General features: G+C 35.0%; 1 protein-coding gene across 1 annotated transcript in view; it reads left to right on the top strand.

Moving 5' to 3' along the window:
• unc5a (unc-5 netrin receptor A) overlaps window positions 1–22,935 on the top strand; it is a 480,707-nt gene that overhangs the window by 265,538 nt on the left and 192,234 nt on the right. The window contains exons 4-5 of the mRNA XM_056471872.1: window positions 11,965–12,068; window positions 17,019–17,199. Coding sequence (XP_056327847.1) covers window positions 11,965–12,068; window positions 17,019–17,199 — 285 coding nt within the window. The remainder of the gene's footprint in view (window positions 1–11,964; window positions 12,069–17,018; window positions 17,200–22,935) is intronic.

Raw genomic sequence — 22,935 nt, 5'->3', positions numbered from 1 at the left:
TCGCTTCCCATCCAACCTGATAGAGCTTGAGAGGTACTGCAAAGAGGAATAGGCAAAAGTTCCCAGGGACAGGTGTGCCAAGCTTGTGGCATCATATTCAAAAAGACTTGAGGCTGTAATCGCTGCTAAAGGTGCATCAACAGAGTATTGAGCAAAGGCTGTGAATTCTGATGTGCATGCGATTTTTTTTTTTTTTTTTTTTTTTTTTTTTTTTTTTTTAATAAATTTGCAACAATTTTAAAAACATTGTCATTATGGGGGATTGTGTGTAGAATGTTGAGGAAATAAATCAGTTTAATCCATTTTGGTATGAATACTTTCCGGATGCACTGTACAACACCAACCCAGACAGTATTGCACTGCAAACTATTACACATGTTCGGAAAAGTCAGTTTTTCACACTTTTCAAGGTTAAAAGTTGTTGGAAGAAAGATCAAGATCTCATAATGCAACTCAAAAGCAGAAATAAACGAGGAAAAATAAAAACATGAATCACAAAATACTGAAAACTGCTCATTTACAGATAGTTTTACAGTGTATGTAAACTGGGTTTTGGTATAAAAAAGCATGTCTAATGAAACCCATTAGTCTGTAATGTCTTTAAAATACTCCACATGACAGAAGCATTTGCTCTTTTCATCACTCCACCGCAGACTGTCTTGATAGTGAAATGCTTTCTATTAAAAGTTATTTTAAATTCCATTTAGCCAATCAATCTCGCCACTTATGTTGCGTTTTCTCCCCAAGGCTGATTGATTCAGCTGGTTTTATATGACTTATTTAATGTTTGATTGGGAAGTTTGATCAGGAAGAGCCTGTGGCAAGGAAATCTGCTAATCTGCAATGTAACACTTGGTAATTGCCTCAAGAGGGCTGGTGGTTTTGATATCTCGGTGTGATTAAACACCGGGAAACCGCAGCACCGCACGACTGGCTCAGAGAAAACATTAACACACACTGAAAGAAAATGATTCATCGGATTTACTACGTTTTTTTAAGGTAAGTGGTTGCAAACTATTTATATGAGACGGAATTTAAACAAACAAATTAAGTTGAACACACTACATTTAATTTGCTTGTTTAAATTCAGCCCATATAATTTGTTCAGCTTAAAAAAAAATAGTGAAAATAATGAATCATTTTCTACAGTGTACGGTCACACTTTATAGAAGAGAGGACCGGCTTGTTTCAGTGTTATCTACAGCAGGGATTTCAGTATTGTTTGGGATTTATCACAGTGTGATGCTTATAAATATTGTGAATGGATGTTTCTTTGGTCTAAATTCACCTTAGATTTCACTTTCAGAGGGCTTTTCACTTTTTATCAATGTTTAAGTGGCAAGAGGAGTGGGATGCAATGAAAAATAATCATTTGTATGAAATACAACCTGAAATCTTAAACCGTTTTAAAGGGCACCTATGATGAAAATCATCTTTTGTAAGGTGTTTGGACTGAACTGTGTGTAGTGTAGTGTGTCCACAGTCATATTGGGAACTGCAGAAACACAATAAATCTCTTATTTTTATTTTCCGATGTTAAAATAGGATCCAAATCCCTCCCATTTTGAGGCAGACCACAATGTGATGTAGGAGTGCAGTTTTCCCGCCCACCGAATTGATTGACAGACGCATGTTAACCTGTCTCCTTAGTAATGCATATAATCTTATCCATAAGACTGGGATTACTAGATCTGTTCAGCTCTCTGTGATCATCAGTCATCATCAAATGTGATCAAGAATCAGTTTTACAAGTTTAAAAATGTTTTTAAAACAGTGGATGGTTGTAATAAAGACGTTAAAATCGCTGTAATTTATCAGCACAGCCGCGTGTCAGTACAATTATAAAAGAAGACGCTTCAGTATCGGTTTGTGGACGTTAAATCAGGATTATTTTGTACATTAACATAACAGATATCCATACAGCAGTGGATATTAACGTGTATCCTGTCACATTTGCCATGCAAAAGCGATGCAAAGTTAAACGCATGCACTGTGTGTGTGTCCGTTGTGTGTGTGCGTGTAACAACATTGTAACAACATTATGTGACTCGTTGCAACTCCACAACAAACACATCAAATAATCATTGGGAAAGTTCTTAATAGAGTATTTTTCACAAACATTACGTGAGATCTGCTTCCTTCATGTCTGTCACTGTGCTGTTTATCTGAAGCAGCCGAGGCGGAGATTAAGGCACGAGGGAACGGTGGGCAGGGAGAACCAGCATTAAAGGCATAGGCCACAAAAACAGCTACAGTGTGTTTGGAGCAGAACATTTTTACTAGATGTCGTATTGGACATGCAAGAATAACTCATGATTTTTTGCCTTGGGACATAGTAAGTGTCAGAAAATTTGAAGTTTGCATTGTCAGGCCAACACAATGCATTATTATGTAGATTAAAAGACATACATACATAATGCATACATAGTTTTTTTTTTTTTTTGTTTTGTTTAAATCACTGTTTGAGTTGTACGAATGCCTCATAAGACCATTGAGTCATTTTCACAAACAAAAACTGAGTAAATTAACCTTTTACTGCCGCTTATTCGCTTTTTGATTTATAATCTGCAGGTATTCAGGTTGTAAATCAAGATTAAGATTTAAGATAAAACTTGCATGAACCTTAATTCTAAAACATTGTCACAATCATGTTTAAACCCGGCCCGATAAAAGCCCTGGCTCACACTGGCCTGACAGTGGAAATGCGGCTATTATTTATATAGTATTCAGACTATGTCAAGCAATATTAACATCTATGATGGTAAACACCTGTGCAAATCACTTTATTTTATTCATTCATTAATTTTCTTTTCGGCTTAGTCCCTTTATTAATCAGGGGTTGCCACAGCAGAATGAACCACCAACTTATCCAGCATATGTTTTACGCAGCAGATGCCCTTCCAGCTGCAACCCATCACTGGGAAACATCCACACACACTCAATCACAGACATACACTACGGCCAATTTAGCTTACCTAATTCACCTACAACACGTCTTTGGACTTGTGGGGGGGGGAAACCGGAGCACCCGGAGGAAACCCACGCCAACACGGGGAGAACATACAAACTCCACACAGAAATGCCAACTGACCCAGCTGAGGCTCGAACCAGCGACCTTCTTGCTGTGAGGCGATTGTGCTACCCACTGCGCCACCATGTCGCCACTTTATTTTATTGAATCCATAATTTTTGTAATTAATACAGCATTAACTATGACTGTACTTATCTTAAACTTCCAATTTGCTGAATATTAATAGTTATTAAGGTAGTAGTTGGGTATTGGGTAAGATTAGGGATGTAGAATAAAAAGATTTCAGATGAAACTCGTGTGAACCTAAAGTATAAAACATTGTCACAATCATGTTTCAATCACTATCACTCCATTTAATTGTGAAACCGCTATGAAATATGCATAAAGCAATGGTATTATATTGCTTTTTAAAATGATATTATTTTCGTGATTGTTTACTCACCCAAGAACATATTCAGTAATCTGGATTTCTGAAAAAAGGTCCAGAAAATTGGTTCATAACTTCATACTGTACGATCTGTGCACTGCTTAACTTCACTGTAAAACCCAACAGTCAACTTTGTCAAATGGAATGAGTGAGGTTAACTCAAAATTGACTAAGAGTTCATTCTACTCATTTGAAAAGAGTTAACTTATTAGATTTTACAGCAGGGCTGGGCGGTATATTGAGTTCTGGGGGTATATCGATATGATTCCCCAACGCGATGCAGGATTATCCAATACCTTTCATATTGATATGGTTTGAGGCTACACGTGCGCATTCTGTACGAAACAGACCACTCCAAGGTAGCACGTGAGCTCCAATTGCACAAATGAGCACATGCACAAATAAATGATTCACTCTATTGGTCATACAAAAGATTTGTTCAAAATGAACGAATCATTCAAAAATGCAGTGCCGGAGTTGTATTGAAATCTGACTCCCTGGAGAATTCTGACTCCCCCTAGTGTGCACGCGTGTCACACAGCACCTGCAGCTGTCACAGCAGTTTATCAGAAACCTTTTATCGGTCATTTCTTACGCAATTGACCGAACGAACGAACATAGAAGTCTTGTTGAATTGACAAGCAGCACCTGAATGTGTTCAAAAGAATCAAAAACGCCAAAATGGGACGAATTTCTACCTCATTTCGAAAGTGAAACCACCTCACAGATTATAAATTCAGTATTTATTACATGACGGTCTCTTCTTTATATTTACATTATAACACATTTAGCTCTGTGTTCTGGTCTGTTATTGCATATCGACTTCAACCGTGCTGTGGGAAAATACCGGATATATGTCCTATAACATCATTCCTCCTAAAAATACAGAGATATGATTTTTTGCCCTCATCACCCAGCTCTATTTTACAGTACTCAGTTGGTTTGAGTTTTCTATTGTTTATCGGGTTTTACTGTGCTCAAATTGCCTCATTTACTCAAATGGATTAAGTTCGCAGTACTCATTAGGATTAATTTTTTAACTTAAATGATTTGTTGTAATGGGTTTCCTCAAATGGTTTGAGTTGCCTTAACTTTCTGGGTTTTACAGTGTTTTAGTTCCAGATCACTTCTGCAGACTTTGAATATACATAAAAAAATATCCATAAATTAACATTTAATGCTTTTTAATGACCTTGATCTTTCCTCCAACAACTTTGGATGTTGTAAAGCTTGAAAAAGTTGACTTATTTACATTTTTAATAGTTTGATGTGCTATATTGTCTGGTTTGGTGTTGTAAATCACCCTGCAAAAAACCTGGTTATAAACTACCAGTACCTTTTCTGCCATTTAACAGACTTGCTATTATTTAATATACAATATATTGCTTCAAACAACTAAAACTTTAGTATTTTCATCATCAGAAGTCGACCGAGCAGAAATCAACATCCCATAATACAATCTACATCTATAAATGAACAGGAAAAAACTGTAAATCATGAAATCCGTTTATTAACATATTTTTTTCAGTGTAGTTTATAATATACAGAATCATATGGAGCATTTTTATGTCACCAGCATAATCTTAATCTCAAAAGCCTCAGATCTCCCTCATTGTGTAGACTGAACTATTCCTTTAACGAAACCACTTGAGTTTTCCTCTCAAAGTCATGCCAATGTCATCTCAGGACTCGATGGCCATCTAATGCTCCGTGCCTCTCCTATTCCCATTAAATCCCATTTAATTAAATTGAATGTCAAAGAGGCCTCTTCACCTCTTAATGTTTGCCAAGGCCTGATTGGTGAAGACAGGCATGACATCTGTTTTGACGAAGCCAAATGACTGGCAGCGTCTCTGTTATTGAGAGAGATTTTATTCCCCAGAGCTGGTTGCAAGTTAAAACGTAGCCTAGTGGTGACTTAAGGGGACACTAAGTTACAATTTACGCACTACTAATTATTTTTGAGTTGCACCACTGAACATAGTTTAAACATAAGACCTACGTTCCAACTAAATATTTATAGCAGCCTCCCCCGTGTATAATGGTAGAAAAGGATGACAGCAAGATTAGTTTACATAGAGGAGCTCACAATAATAATAATAATAATGCTCTCCTTCTACTCATAACCTTATTTTCCTCCCAAATCTCACATTTGTTTCGGTTTGTGAAAGAAGAGTTTAACTATCTTTCAATGAGTGTTCTGTTTTAATTGTATCTATCAATTGAAACCGGGATTTCTTAATGACTGAGTTATTCTCCTTGCTCTTTTCTCTTACAGGTTTAGTAGGGCTGGGCGATTAATTGAAAAATAATCGAAATAGACATTCAGAACCTATAATCAATCTAATTTTCCCAGGTCGTTTTTTATTTATTTCTTTTTTTTCGATTATTTTCCCTACCGTGTATGGAGTCACATGACCCCCGCTCCATCGAGAGCATGTGTATGGTCTGGCGCAGCCTTCGCGCAGTCTCATACCCATGCACCTCTCAAAAATTTACCTACACGTTGCGACATCACGTAGTGCAAGCTCTGTGATTGGTCGGTTTGGTCGCTTCACTTTTAAAGTCCAAAAGTAAAGTACTGATGTTATTTATTACTTAATTGTTCAAGCTACCTCACAGAAGTGCTCTGCTTGTTAACAGAGATGTTGAATGTTAAAATAAGGTGAATTAAATAAGAAATAAGGAACATGGACCTGTTTCTTCGCTCTTCTTTACTCTTTACTTATGTATTATAGAAGTATCGGATCGGGTTTCGTTATCAGCATATACTCAAAATCAAATGACTCTGACTCAAAAGCAAAAAAAACCCCTCATCGGGACACTCCCTACTAACTACAGTTTGCCTTAAGAATATGTGGTGCAACCAAAGTGAAAACAAATTCAGTTACAAACTAGTAGTTACTAAGCCTCTAGTGTAGAGTTCCTGTTTAAGAAAGACCTTACGAACAGCTGGTGCAACCCTACCCAGAATCATATACTAAAGTCCATCGTAGTGTCTCCATGTCGAGACAGACATACAGTTAACATCAGAATTATTAGCCCTCCTGTTAAATTGGATTTTTTTTTTATCTATTTTTTTCCCAATTACTGTTTATGAGAAAGATTTTGTCAGCACATTTAGAGCCGCTGCTCCTCCACATGGAGAGAAGTCAGCTGAGGTGGCTCGGGCATCTGTTGTGTATGCCGCACTAGGAAGGTGTTCCAGGCATGTCCCACCGGGAGGAGGCCTTGGGGAACACGCTGGTGGGACTATGTCTCTCGGCTGGCCTGGGAAGGCCTCAGGAACACCCGGAGGAGCTGGAGGAAGTGTCTAGGTAGAGGGTAGTATGGCGTTCTCTCTTAAGACTGCTGCCTCCGCGACCCGGCCCTGGATAAGCGGATGAAAATGACATGACATGACTTGAGCATGCGAATCACTTTGCTTGCGCGCTAATTTTTTTGCGCGCTGCTCAAGTGCAGATTTTCTTGTGCGCTCTCAAATAAACGCTGCTGAAGTTTATGTAACAACATTTATTAGATTTGCTAGGAATATTTATAAATCTCCAATAGACCTACAGAACGGTATTGATGCATTCTGAAGTGAAACCACTATTAAGTCATTGTATGCAGAACTACAGTCCTTTATAATTTTGGAAACTGTTAATCTGAACTGAAAGCTTTGTTGTGTTTGCTGGCCTCATGCATCACACACCTGTCAGTCAGTCAGTCAGTCAGTCAGTCAGTCAGTCAGTCAGTCAGTCAGTCAGCATGTCACCTTAAAAGGTTAAACAAATAACACACAGCACTATAACAATTACAGAAAAGTTCGTTTTTTAAATATATATATATATATATATATATATATATATATATATATATATATATATATATATATATATATATATATATATATATATATATATATATATATATATATATATATATATATATATATATATATATATAATAAAAATGACAATGTTTTGAATGAGAAATTGTAATGTAGCCGTGGCAGGATAAATTTTGGTGTGGCACCCCGCCATGGAATAATGAATGTAGCAGAAATAATATAATATAATATAATATAGTATAATATAATACAATATAATATAATATAATATAATATAATATAATATAATATAATATAATATAATATAATACAATATAGTATAATATAATATAATATAATATAATATAATATAATATAATATAATATAATATAATATAATATAATATAATATAATATAATATAATACAATATAATACAATATAATATAGTATAATATAATATAATATAATATAATAAAAAGTAATATAATATAATATAATATAATATAATATAATAAAAAGTAATATAATATAATATAGTATAATATAATATAGTATAGTATAGTACAGTATAGTATAATATAATATAACATAGTATAGTATAATATAGTATAGTAAAATATAATATAATATAACATAGTATAGTATAATGTAGTATAGTATAATATAATATAATGTAATGTAATGTAATATAATGATGACTATGATGATGACTTTGGTCAAATAATGTGTGAACCCAACACAATCTCACGGCAATTCGTAACTTTGATTTGGTGGCTAATTCGTACGAATTCGTAAGATCTAATTCGTACAATTTAGTACGATTTGCTCATCCCCCAATGACGGTTGGGTTTAAGGGTTTGGTTAGGTGCCACGTCTCCTTTTAAAATCGTACAATTTCGCACGACTGAACTCGCACGAATTCGTACGAATTAGCCACTAAACTGACAAAATGTAAAATTCTTACGTTTTCTCGTGAGATCAGGCTGTGTAAACCTATAAGCTATATTGCTATAAGAGGGCTAATAATATTGACCTTAAAATGGTTTTAAAAACTGCTTTTATTTTAGCTGAAATAAAACAAATAAAACTAGATTATCCGAATACTATGCCAATTTTCTTAATCCATTAAATCTCACTTGGGAAATATTTAAAGAAGAAGAAGAAATTTTGCACAGGATGGCAAATAATTTTGTATAAACGTTTATGCAAATATTGTGTTGAAACGCTGCCACGCGTTTCAGGAGGCCACGAAAGCCCTCCATCAAGAGTAATGCAATTTTGACGAGCAAATACAATTGGACTTGCATCAACACTTGTCCCGGGGGGTTTAGGTGGAGTGGGTGGTCATGTTTTGCTATGGAGGAGAGCAGGAAGATAATGCAATTCCTCTTTTGTTGATGCTTTGCCCGGAGGCTGCAGACAGCCTTTCTCTGAAGCAACCAAGCAGGGTCTAATAAGCACTCGGGTCTGTGATACGGATCCTTCGAAGAGAAAAAAGCCGCTCGAGGCTCCTGTTGAACATACACAGCGCAAACAAGGCCTGAGTTATATATGGAGCAAAAAAACACATGGTTAAATATAACATGGATAGTGCTAGGTTGCAACTTCCTGGTGATGCATGTTCAAGTTCTGATTCAATTTATCTGACAGCTTTAGTCAATATCCTGGCGAGGGGTAAAAAAGGAATCTAGGGGCCCTATCATACACCCGGCGCAATAAGGCGCAAGGTGTGTTTGGCTCAATTTGTTGCTATTTTCAGACCAGCGCAACAGTAATTTTCATGTTTTATACAACGTTGTTTAAATAGCAAATTCATTTGCGGCACTTTGTGGACTCATGGGTGTGCTGGTGTATAAAGGAGGTGTGTTAAGGCGCATTGTTGACATGTTGCTATTTTAAGGAACTGAAATAGACATGCCATTGATCAACTAAAAGCTGCTCTAAAGTCCAGTGCAGAGCATGTTAGTTATGAGTCTATGCAGATCCAAACACTTATACACTGCTGAATACACACAGGATGTACAGCAATACACAAATATCTTTACAGATGAAAACAAATAAGGGATTAAAATGATACAGAAATTATTATTTCCTACATAAATATAAAAACCACTGCCTCCATACCTTTACCTCGGAGAGCTTTTAACAGTTTATTCATGATGATTTGCATTCATTTAATGTTGTTGTTGTTATTATTATTAGCAGTATTATTTATTATCTGCATATTTATGTTTGTTTTAATAAAAACTAGTTTAGATTTGTCCACCTGTGGGGTTTTAGAGACGTCTTCATCACCACATGGAGCATAAGAAGAGGACGCGTGTTTGGATATAAGGGGCCGATCACACCGAACGTGCATTTCCGTCCAAAAAATGCGAGGCGTACCTCACTGCCTTTTTTGTTGACAAGAAAAAAAGAAGTGCGATGTGCTTTGTTGCTATGCAATGATTGAATGAGCTGGGTATTGAGCGAGAGTGTTGCTGTTGATATTAATAAAATTTTAATAGTTAATAATAATGTGATATTCAAGATTTGACCGGAGTCATACAGCTCCGCATAACTCAAAACAGCAAACACAAGTATCTCATCCATCTTCAGAAGTCCCCTTTGTTGTCTTGATAACATAAACACTACAGCCACATCAACGGAAACCCCACCTCTGCTTTCATTTGATTGTAAAATGGAAAAAGGCGCGACTATTTTTGCTTAGAGTTTACTTTTTTCAAGAACGAGCACAAGGGAAAAAACGCGATGCGCAGCAGGTGGTTAAGACATGAGGTGCACAGGGAGCATAAGCAGCGTGCAGAATGCTTCCGGCCGTTAGTAAATCATCCAAAAAAGGCGCCTATCAACACAAAAAGCGCATGTGTTGTGATCGGCTCAGTTTTTTGAGCACACTTCATTATTATTGTTTATTTATTTGTTTGCTGGAGATTAGAACTGAATTTAGAAATAGCTTTGAAATAAATCTTTGCGCTTAACAAACTAAATTAAATATGTAGGCTAATGGATGTGTTCAGTGGAGTGAGTATCCACCATTTCCTTACCTCACCAAAGTAAAGAGTAAAAGTAAAGTAAAGAGGCTGAATGGAGGAGGCTCATTCTTTATCCTCGTGCAGCAGATGCTCTGTTGAACTGTTTTCTTGCTAGTGAGGAGTTCAGTTTTTACACTTGATCTGCCATGTAAATAGCAAACAAGCCATGGCACAACACAACTGACTCTTAAAGGGAATGAGAGTTGAGACTCTGGTTTAATGCACGTTATGCTCAAAACACACCCAGAACTCATTAAGAGAATAAGCTCAACCCTGTTAGACCATGCGCTGGGCGCAGAAGGTATTTAGCAATCCTTAAAATAGCAAAAGTGGATTCAGACACTTAATGTTTTTGTACCATGCGCTTTAGATTTTGCGCCTAGATCATTACAATAGATTATTTTATGAAAAATAAGTTGCAATGTGTCTAATTTGCCTTGTTAAAAATAAAGCTGTATTGACGCATGAGTCACATTTTACTATTTCATTCAACGGAAAATAAATAGGCTCCTGATCTAGATCTGAAAATATGTGTCTACTTTTATTCATTCATTCATTCATTCATTTATTCATTTTCTTATCAGCTTAGTCCCTTTAGTAATCAGGGGTCGCCCCTGCGGAATGAACCACCAACTTATCCAGCATATGTTTTATGCAGTGGACTGCCCACAGTCTGTCATTTCACTCAAAAGAAAATAAATAGCCTCCTGAGATACTAGTATTTTACTATACATTACGGTCTTCGAAACACCACAACAAATCCTTAATAGATAATTGTATTCAGAAATAAACATAAGTACATCGGAAGCAACAATTGTAGTACCATTGTGAGCATGCTTTCCTTGATGTGAATTGTATACTGTAAAAGCATGTTTCAGATTAAAAAAAAAGGGGTCACACTTTACAATAAGGTTCATTCGTTAATGTTAATTAATGCATTTACTAACATGAACTAACAATAAACAATACATTTACTACAGTATTTGTTCATGTTAGTTAATGAAAATACAGTTGTTCAATGTTAGTTCATGTTAACTCATGGTGTATTAACTAATGTTAACAAGCATGGACTTTGGATGTTAATAATGCATTAGTAAATGTCCAATTATGATTATGAAGTGTTGTTCATGATTAGTTCATGTTAGGGAATGCATTAACTAATGAACCTTACTGTAAAGTGTTAAAACAGGTTTATATTCTTGTAAAATTGGCTAAAGAAAATAAATAATTTTAAAAGTTTAATATTAATTTTACAAATATATGATTGTTTTTTTGCTGCCAGAAAACCGCACAGAAATTGAAGCAGTGCATAATTCATCATTCAATATGCACATTAAGGTCAACTGCACATACTTGCCTTTTCCACTGACAATATTAACCAAATTTAGTAACCAAATTAATGTTAGACTAATTAATAAAATGTTTAAAGGGGTCAAATTATGCCTTTTTTACAAGATGTAATTTGAGTCTCAGGTGTCCTCCAAAAATGTCTGTGAAATTTCAACTCGAAAGACCTCACAGCTACTGGATGTTTCAATGGATGTTGCTCTATTCTTCTGTTCTCTTATTCTCTTCTATATAGCTGAAATGCTCTTATAAATAATAATAATAATAATAATGATGATGATGATGATAATAATACCCATTTTGCTGTGCAGATCTGAGGAAGAACTTTGAGGAGGAGCCTCTGGGTAAGGAAGTGGCTCTGGATCAGGAGCTCCTCCTGCGCTGTCATCCTCCTGAAGGTGTTCCTCCAGCAGAGGTGAGAGCAACAAGTAAACACGCCAACATGCTAATTATCCGCTCATTAATGTAGTCTCACAAACACACTGCGAAGCCAGAGATCTGCCGTCTCTCCTCGTCCTCCGTCTGGACGTGCACGAGGAGCCATGCGGACCGATTTGGCAGCTTTGCGAGTCCCATCAATAATTGTGTGTATTTTTGCACTGGTGCAGGACTAGAGCATCTGTCCATGCTCAAAAACGTCCAGAGACAATATTTCACTCCAGTTTCACTACAACAAATGACTGATATATTAGACCTCGTTTCATTCTGTCTCTTGTTTCACACTGTTAAAATATCAGCTCATTAGCAGTTGCTCATATCCAGGGGCCAGACACAATCTGTGGACATACTTTCTATTTCTGCTCAGAATTTTGTAAAATGATCTGCGGGTTTATGTGGGATGATCTTGAGTGTGGTAACTAAATACTTATAGTGTGAAATAAAATAAAGAATAACTTTTAACTTTAAGATTTACAATGCAAACACAACTAGATCATGTAGTTTTATGGTGTTGATAAGGAAATGTTGTATCTTTTTGTTTATCATTTATGTCAGAAAATATGCCATTACAAACTGGATTGTAAATAAACTATAAACATTTGCATATTAGTCAATAAAATGATTGAAATCATTATAAAAACTGATTAAACATATAAATACATAAAAAAATAAATACACTTAATGATGGTCTAAAACAGGGGTGTCAGAGGGCCAGATGCAAAAAAAACAACAACAGCAACACAGAAACGCGCATATATATATATATATATATATATATATATATATATATATATATATATATATATATATATATATATATATATATATATATATATATATATATATATATATATTTATATATTTATATATATATATATATATATATTTATATATATATATATATATATATATATATATATATATATATATATATATATATATATATATATATATATATATATATATATATATATATATATATATATATATATATATATTTATTTCTTTATTTATTTCTTTATTTATATTCATATATACACACACACACACACACCTTTGTTTGTGTGTGTGTATTATGGAATTGTTTTAATTCATTGTCCAACTGTGTTTCTAGAAAATCTTGAATCTTCTCTGGGCAAATTACAGTTGTAAAACTCATCAGACACTCCTATATAAATTCTCCTTCAGTGAAAAGTTTCCTTTGCTGTGCGATTAGCTGAGCTACCTCATAACTAGCCAGCTTAGAAATTTCTTGCACTTTATTAGCATGGAAAAACTGCTGTTGTTGAGCTGATAGCGCAGCTGCTAATTGTTTTACTTTTGCTGAAGGCCTGATGTTTTGTTTCATAATGTCTTTTAATATTATATTCCTTCATTACTGCGACTGATTCCTGGCAAATTAAACAGACACATTTCCCGCTGACCTCTGTGAAGAAATATTCTTTGCCCCAACGTGACTGAAAGTTCCTGCACTCACTGTTGATTTTCCTTTTTCTTGGTTGCGTCATGGCTCGCCAAAACGTGATTATCAGTTATGTTTCCTTCAGTTTGGTCGGTTCGTTTCACGTCATATTTTGAGAGTAAATAAATTAAAAACTTAAAATGTGAAATAAAAAATAATAACTTTTTAGCTTTTAATGTTTTAACACAATTAGATCCGCTTGTTTGGCAAACAAAGCAAGTCTCCGGTCTAATATATCTACTAAATGACAGAAAACTCTACTTTACAAACTTTATTGTAAATAAATACTTTTTAAACATCTGAATATTAGTTAATAAAGTGACTGAAATCCTAGAATTACTGTTTAAAGCGCATGTATTTTTTAAATATTTTTTAGGATTTCAAAGCTTTAAAATAAATAGTTATAATATCTGCATTTAAAAAATAAAAATAAAGGAGAAATGCTAATCCACTTTCATCCTGCACTGAAACATTTATATTGTGCATTTATTCTGTATGATCAATATGACAGCCCATACAATTTGAAAATGTAAAGGTTTTTTTTAATTATTGCACAGTAAAATTGTCCAAGATTTATTTATTTATTTATTTATTTATTTATTTTTTGGTCCCGTTTCTAATTCCAGAGCATTAAAACAAACTATAATAATTTTTTTTTGCATTTACCAAAAAAACAGAGAAGAGCACTGCTAATCCCCTTTCCTCTTGGCTGCTCCGGTCTGCAGCGTGTGCCAGAGCTCAGCATGCGGTGGCCTCGGGATCTGGCCAGAATCACCCGCTGGATCCCAGTGTTTTCTATCCGCCACAACTCAATTCCATTCAAGTTTATTTGCACAGCGCATTATTTTCACAATAATTATTGTTCCAAAGCAGCTTTGAAAAAGATGCACATTATTGCATTACAATCAAAATCAGAAACTTTAAGGTTATTAGCGACCAAAACTTTTAGTTACAAATAACTTTAATTAACTAACTAATAGCTTTTAACAGTTAAACTTGTTATATCAGGGGGTCTTAAATTTCATAAACACAATTTTAGGCATTAAAAAGTTCACTGAAATATTGTCTTGTGGGTCTTAAATCATTTTAAACTGGTCTTCGTTTTCCTTTGTTTATGTAAAGTGACCCAATCACCAACAATACATCTCGATAAAACTCATAGCAAAACTATATTCATAACTACTATTATAACAGTCTGTTATGCATACATTTAGTTTTTGAAGAGTTATGTTAAAAAAACAAGTATGTATGCAACTCGGGTCTGCTTTATTTATTTAAAATATATTATATTATATTATATTTATATTATTTAAAATATGTGGAATGACTAATTAATTCGTTTTTTGACGGGGCAAGTAAAAAAAAAATCTGCAGTGCGATTAAAAACATCTTTAGTGTTTAGCCCTATATAAGTCTGAAATTTCATTCATGGTCTTATGGTCCAAAAGGGTACCAATGGGACATGGGGGGCGTGGTGTATGACAAAGTTTCAATCGAAGTCATTCTCGCTCGAGGAAATGGCAAAGTAAAGCTGTGCGGGTCGTTCACATATCATATGAGAAGCACTTCTCACAAAACAGATGCTTCATACACATAAATACTGTTCAAATGTTCATTACTAACCTTTCTATGAACATGATTTGATTATAACTGCAGATCAATGACAGTGGGCCTACTGTAACGTCTGCAATTATATAAAATAAATAAATAAATGCAACATATATGAACACTTACAGACCCTTACAGTCTCTGATATGTTAGCAATTACAGAAAAACTACACACAGCAGACATTTAGTCCTTATTTGAGTTCAAAAACAACACCAACATATAGCCCACAGTCTATATACATGCGTCTGTGTGACATATGTAAAATTTGGCCCGGGATAACGTTTTTTTTTTTTTTTTTTTTGCATCTGGCCCTCGGCTCAAAAAGTTTGAGCTCCCCTGGTCTATACCAAGCGGCAACCTCCCGCTCTCTCTCGGGAAGCCAATACGGAAGTAACTGAAACTGCAATTCATCAAAATTCCGCTAGTCCTGGCTTCATAATAGAGCAAATTTTAATTGAGCCCACTGTTAGAATGGCCAACTTTACAGCAGAAAAAAAGGTGTTTACAGCCTGGTACAAAGAACGATTTTGGTTCATATAGCTATTATTACCCTCCATGACAACTGTGAGGGGGGTGAATTTTTTTATAACTCATCCATTTCCTTTATATTAGGTTATATTAAGTTTGCATAATTAAGGGCGTGGCCACTTGAGTGACAGCTAGTTCTCGCTGGTCGCTGTCACTTCACCTCAGCTGAATCCGGCAGATTAGCCACTGATCTCGGCATATTCATCGTATTTTTGTGTTGTTTTATGTGGCTTTACACAGTCAGCTGCCTTTTGGACTTATTTCTTACACGTATCAGATGATATGGGATGCTGTGTGCACTTAATTGTGCTCACAAACCATTCATGTGGCCTCCGTTTCCCATGTGAGTAAAGTTATATACTTATACACCATCTCTATAAATGTATTTGTTTTATTTATCATTAATAATGTTCTTTAGAGCTGTAAAGCACTCCAGAATGTGACAGATTGATTAGCTGTAGGCTCTAGAACAGTCATCTGAAGCGTTCTCTTACAGTGTTATGCTGGAGTTCATCAATAGTCTTGCATTTACTAACACAGACTATATCTGAAGTGTTTGGAAGTAATTCGGGTTTTCCTCCTGTAAAAAAACGTCATAAGAACAATGTTTAGTAGCTCACTGTATTACTACAGTGTTTTGAAAAGTCTAAACACTTTATTGATATAGTGTACAGCCAAGCACATGTGGTCAGAACACAAACGAGTCGCAGGTAATGAAGTATTAAGTGTTTCTCCTAAAGTAAAGTCTGTCTGCCAGGTGTAAGTAAAGTGCCAGCAGGTGTCTGTAGCTCCGCCCACTCTCCGCCTCTTTGCCCTTGTTTGGTATCCTGCCGTCGGTGCGATGACGCGCGAACAAAATGGCGACGGTTGGCCGCGCCTACTTGTAACTTCTTTTGCAGTGTTCAGAAACCTATGGGTGACATCACGGATACTCCGTCCATATATTTTACAGTCTATGGTCTATACACTATACCTACACATATGTCTGTCCAAACAGCTTAAAAAGTAGATTTTTCCCCATAGGTGCCTTTTAAGGGGACTAATAATATTGACCTCAAAATGGATTTAGAAAAAATAAAAGCTGCTTTTATTACAGCCAAAATAAAACAAATAAGACTTTATCCAGAAGAAAAAATATTATAGGAAATACTGTGAAAAATTCCTGAATCTGTTCAACATCATTTGGGAAACATTTAAAAAAAGAAGAAGAAAAAAATTCACAGGAGGGCGAATAATTCTGACTTCAGCTGCATGAAGTCTTCGATGGTTGGCATCATCTCTTCGCAGCTGTGAAATGTTTTCTCTGGTGTGTTTTTTTTTTCCTGCAGGTGGAGTGGCAGAGGAACGAGGAGCTGATCGACCCCAAGACTGACCCCAATTTCTTCATCACCACAGACCATAATCTGATCATCAAACAGACTCGTCTGGCCGACACCGGCAACTACACCTGCGTGGCCAAGAACATTGTGGCCCGACGCAAAAGCTCCTCGGCCACTGTCATTGTCTACGGTGTGTTTCTTCTCATACTTTTGTTCTATTCTTCACCATTCAGCAGTCTGACCCAAGTTTGCAATGGTTTTGACCCAGAGTCAGGGCTAATTTACTGAGAGCTTTAGAGCAGTGCTGACGGACGGCTCTGTTTTGATCAGACTTTGACTCAAAAAAGCAACATTCACTGATAGTTTTTGCTTTTTTGCAGTGTTTTTATAATAATTCCAGCTGTAGACTTCATCCATAATTTCACATGTGGCTTTAGGATGCAATTAACTTGCACCATGATGAAATTTTTATTTTAATCAGTTTATATTTTAGTAGTTTCAGGGTTCCCACAATCCAGGAAAACGAGACTGGAAATATAAAGCAATTTTAAATGCATTATTTCCATGATTGAAAGTGAACTGATGCAATATTTAATTAAATGAATATGCTTTATTTAATAGTTAAAAAATTCAAAATGTGTTTTTTTTTTATATGTGTGTATAAATAATAAAAATAAATTACTTAAAAATAATAATTATTTGTTTAGATTTACATGGTTTATGGTTTGGCTATAATATAATATAATATAATATAATATAATATAATGTAGTATAGTATAATATAATATAATATAGTATAGTATAATATATTATAGTATAATATAGTATAGTATAATATATTATAGTATAATATAGTATAATATAATATAATATGATAAAATAAAATATAATATAATATAATTTACTAATATAATACAGCGTCACGGTGGCTCAGTGGCTAGCACGATCGCCTCACAGCAAGAAGGTTGCTGGTTCGAGTCCCGGTTTCCCAGTGTTGGGTTGTGGCTGGAAGGACATCCGCTGCGTAAAATTTATGCTGGATAAGTTGGCGGTTCATTCCGTTGTGGTGACCCCAGATTAAAAAAAGGACTAAGCAGAACAGAAAATGAATGAATGAATATAATATAATATAATATAATATAATATAATATAATATAATATAATATAATATAATATAATATAATACACTATAATATAATGTAATGTAATACAATACAATATAATATAATATAATATAATATAATATAATATAATATAATATAATATAATATAATATAATATAATATAATATAATGTAATACACTATAATATAATGTAATGTAATGTAATACAATACAATATAATATAATATAATATAACATAATATAATATAATTTAATGTAATGCACTATAATATAATGTAATGTAATGTAATACAATATAATATAATGTAATGTAATGTAATACAATACAATATAATATAATATAATATAACATAATATAATACAATATAATGTAATGCACTATAATATAATGTAATGTAATGTAATACAATATAATATAATGTAATGTAATGTAATACAATATAATATAATATAATGTAATGTAATACAATATAATATAATATAATGTAATGTAATACAATATAATATAATATAATGTAATGTAATATAATATAATATAATATAATATAATATAATATAATATAATATAATATAATATAATATAATATAATATAATATAATATAATATAATATTTTTTTTCTTTCTGTAAACTACTATTGATTGACGATAGCCACAGCCATATCACCCGGCAGGCCAAGACCTTACTCACTGAAGCTAAGCAGGGCTGAGCCTGGTCAGTATCTGGATGGGAGACCAAATGGGAAAACTAGATTGCTGTTGGAAATAGTGTTAGTGAGGTCAGCAGGGGCTGCTCAACCTGCGGTCTAATGAGTCCTAATGCCACAGTATAGTGAAGGAGACACTATAGTCCCAGTGTGCGCCATCTTTCGGATGAGACATTAAACTGAGGTCCTTACCAAAAAGTAAAATGTGTACCTCATAGTCATTTTAAAGGTACAAAAGTGTACCCGAAGGGCAGTGTTGGGGAGGTTACTTTGGATATGTAATAGAGTAATTTGTAATCTGTAATCTATTTAAATTGTAATAGTAGTGTACCTACTCTATTACTTTATAAAAGTTAAGTAGCTGATTACATCTGATTACCTTTTGATTACTTTTAAGTTTCTAATGGATATTTTCAACTAAATCATTTTCAAGCATTTATATCGAGCAGGAGTGACCTTACAGTAGCTCTGTTCACTGTTAGAATCTCAAAATCTCTCTTCATTTCAATTAGGATTATATTAATTTTATTTTAAAGTACAGCCACTAAAACCAGACCTTATAACAAATAAAGTGTTCACTGTTGTTACTAAATCTAAATAGTAGTTAGTTGCAGGGGGATTTTTGTGGCATTTGCAATAAAAAAAAAACTTCTATTTTTGCAATTTTAATTTTTAAATTGAAGCAACTTAAATCCAAGTCAATCTTAGAGATCAATAAAACTGTCAATGAAACATATGAGGGATAACTGTTCAGTTATTTAATGTAAATAATATGCTGTACCAGACAGAAACAAACTATAGTATATAACAGCAAACACAAAAAAAATCCAATAAAACCAGGCGTCACACATTTAAAATACTATAGTGATGTATAGTAAAAGGAAATATGTAGGAATGAGCATTATATTGTTTATATATTTACATCTGTTGTGGCGGGATGAATTTTAGTGTGGCGCCCCGCCATGGAAGAATTCATGTAGTGGAAGCCTTGGGTTAGTTATCTTGACTTCTGTTCTGTCCTTGGCAAGTCACATACTCTCACATTATCAGTGCGCTGTAAGCAGGGGCGTAGTAACCAGGGGGGACGGGGGGGACACGTCCCCCTCACTTTTTGGAAACAGGTTATTCTGTCCCCCGACTGGCCCACACGTTTTATTTGACCTAGCGGCCGCAAGTGTTCTCTGATTTGTTACTTGATTTAAGTGAACGATCACTCAGCCAATCACAGCGCGAATCTCTTGAGCGTCTGCCACGAGTTTCATTCATTCGCTTTGCAGTCAAAGACAGGGATGACGCGGAAGGGAGCAACAGCTACAGCTGGGTAAATCACGGTAAATCACTAACGTTACAGAATCCTACTTTTGTTCCGTTTTGAAGTGAGAACCGTAAAGTCCCTGGTGCTGGTGTCTTGTCTGGCGTTGAGCCAGAGAAAGACAGCGGGGTTAAGTTGGTTTTGTTTTCGGTATTCCTGACACATTCAGTGACGGACGGCATTAACTAAAAAACCTCTCACCCTAAAAAGATCTAAACTGTATTCCCTACAAAAAGACAAAGCTTTCACAGCTGTCTTTCTTTTTTCGCTCGATATTACGAGCACTGCTTGAGCAGTCGCAATATGCGTTTAGCCAGAGAGAGCTCGCGCTGAGCTAATCTCTTAGTAAGGGGCCATCGGAAAAGTGCTTCTTTTTTTCGTTTTTTTTTTCCCGAAAACAAGACCAACTTAACTCTGCTGAGAAAGACGTGTTATTTTATCACAGTTATGCAGCCTTTTTTACGGCCTATTGCTTAATTTATGATTTAGACATGTAAATACACACAAGTACTAGTAAAACAAGAACTTTAGCGTTTGTAAAACACACAAGGAAGTCTAACAATCCATTCAAATATAATTTGCCGATGTGTTTTAATCATATCAGATACACATACTGAAAGTAACTATAAAGTTGAATCTACTCCTCTCTAAGTTCACCAACCACTTACTTGCATGTATTTGGGGAGTAATTGGTGAATTTACGTGTTGAATCCTGCGTGTTCTGCTTTTATGAATGACGCATCGGCCGCAAGTACACATGGCGATGTCCATCTCACGTTATATGTGTAGTATCAACTTGCAATTTTGCAATTGCATTGTAGTATTTAAAAATATTTTCACACAGAGTAATGCTTAATTTAAATGTGTGTGGTTCTGTTTATTTATTGTTATTATTAATATTTTGTAATTATTTTAGAATTTTGGTTAAAAGATTATTAATAAACTTTATTGCTAATAAATCATTAATCACTTTTGGGTGACCATACAGCTGTCCCCCCACTTTTAAAATGGCTGTTACGCCCCTGGCTGTAAGCATTATCTAAATCAATTTATATAGATACTAAATAGATTGCTGCGTGTTTTACGATATGCTGTAATAAATTTGAACTTGCAATGTTTTTCTTTTACCACACAGATGTAGACATTGCATGAAACATTAGGTCATGAAAATTTACTTAAGTCTTGGAAAAATCATGGAAAAGTCATGGAATTTTGGTAGTCAAGTATGAGATTTTAGTAGTTGTATGAACCCTGAATTAAATTACGTAACGCAACGCCCCAACACTGCCGAAAGGTACTAATGTCCACCTGCATGGTACATAAGTCTACCTTTTAAAAAGGTACTGCCTCAGTACCTTTATTTCTGAGTGTGTGGAAGTAGATGTGATTTAGCATTCTTCAAAATATCTTCTTTTGTCTTTAACAGAAAAAAGAAACTTTATAAAGGCTTAAAACCACATGGGAGAATAAATGAGACCATCTTCAATTTTGGATAAACTGTCGCTTAAAGTCAGGGGTGTCAAACTCAGTCTAGAGGGTCGCTGCTCTGCACAGTTTACTTCCAATCCTGCTTTTACACGCTCACCTGTAGGTTTCAAGCAAGCCTAAATTACTCCATTAGTTTGATCGGGTGTGCTTGATTAGGGTTGGAACTAAACTGTGCAGAGCTGTGGCCATCCAGGAACTGAGTTTGACTCCTGTGCTTTAAGCATCAAATGCTTCCACGCTGTTTCTTGTTAAAGCGTATTATTTCAGCACATATTAACTGCTTGCAACCACTTACCTTAAAAAAAAATATAGTAAATCCAATGAATCATTATTTCTCAGTGTATTATGGTAAGCGTAGCTCCTGTAAATCTGCTCACGCTGTGAATGATTGCGGAGACAGTACCACATATCAATTTGGGAGCAAAGCGGTGTCTGAAATCTCCACAGAGCTGACAAACACTCACACTGTAGTTGAGCTTGTTGAATTAATGGCAGAAAGTGGCTAATGAATGTGCTTTATAAGCTCGCTGACCTTTATTAACATGCAGAGCGGCGGAGCGTCTGTAACCCCGGAGGGTCCCAGGACAAGCGGCGGTGTAAAGGTAGCACGTATTACAACCCCGAACACGATCACTACTGATCCGGCTGAGTCAATCACACACCACACACACACACTGTACAGTAGTGGGACACACACACACATTCATAGTTTAGTCTTTGCACGTCTTAAAGTAACTTTAGTGCAAACCTCTCAATAATAAAAAATTTAATAGTTTTATTAGAGACTGAACCTAAACCTATACAAATACAATTTAAATGTATGAAACTTTAAATTAAGGTCAAATTTTGTTATGTTAAGCATAATATACTCACCGGCCACTTTATTAGGTACACCTGTCCAACTGCTCATTAACGCAAATTTCTACTCGGCCAATCACAATGCAGCAACTCAATGCATTTAGGCATGTAGACATGGTCAAGACGATCTGCTGCAGTTCAAACTGAGCATCAGAATAGAGAAGAAAGGGGATTTAAGTGACTTTGAATGTGGCATGGTTGTTGGTGCCAGACGGGCTGCTCTGAGTATTTCAGAAACTGCTGATCGACTGGGATTTTCACGCACAACCATCTCTAGAGTTTACAGAGAATGATCTGAAAAAGAGGAAATATCCAGTGAGCGGCAGTTCTGTGGGCGCAAATGTCTTGTTGATGCCAGAGGTCAGAGGAGAATGGCCAGACTGGTTCCAGCTGATAGAAAGGCAACAGTAACTCAAATAAGCACCCGTTACAACCGAGG

Source organism: Danio aesculapii, chromosome 14 (assembly GCF_903798145.1).
Source record: "Danio aesculapii chromosome 14, fDanAes4.1, whole genome shotgun sequence".
Lineage (NCBI taxonomy): Eukaryota > Metazoa > Chordata > Actinopteri > Cypriniformes > Danionidae > Danio > Danio aesculapii.
This window is presented reverse-complemented; position numbering and strand designations above follow the sequence as displayed.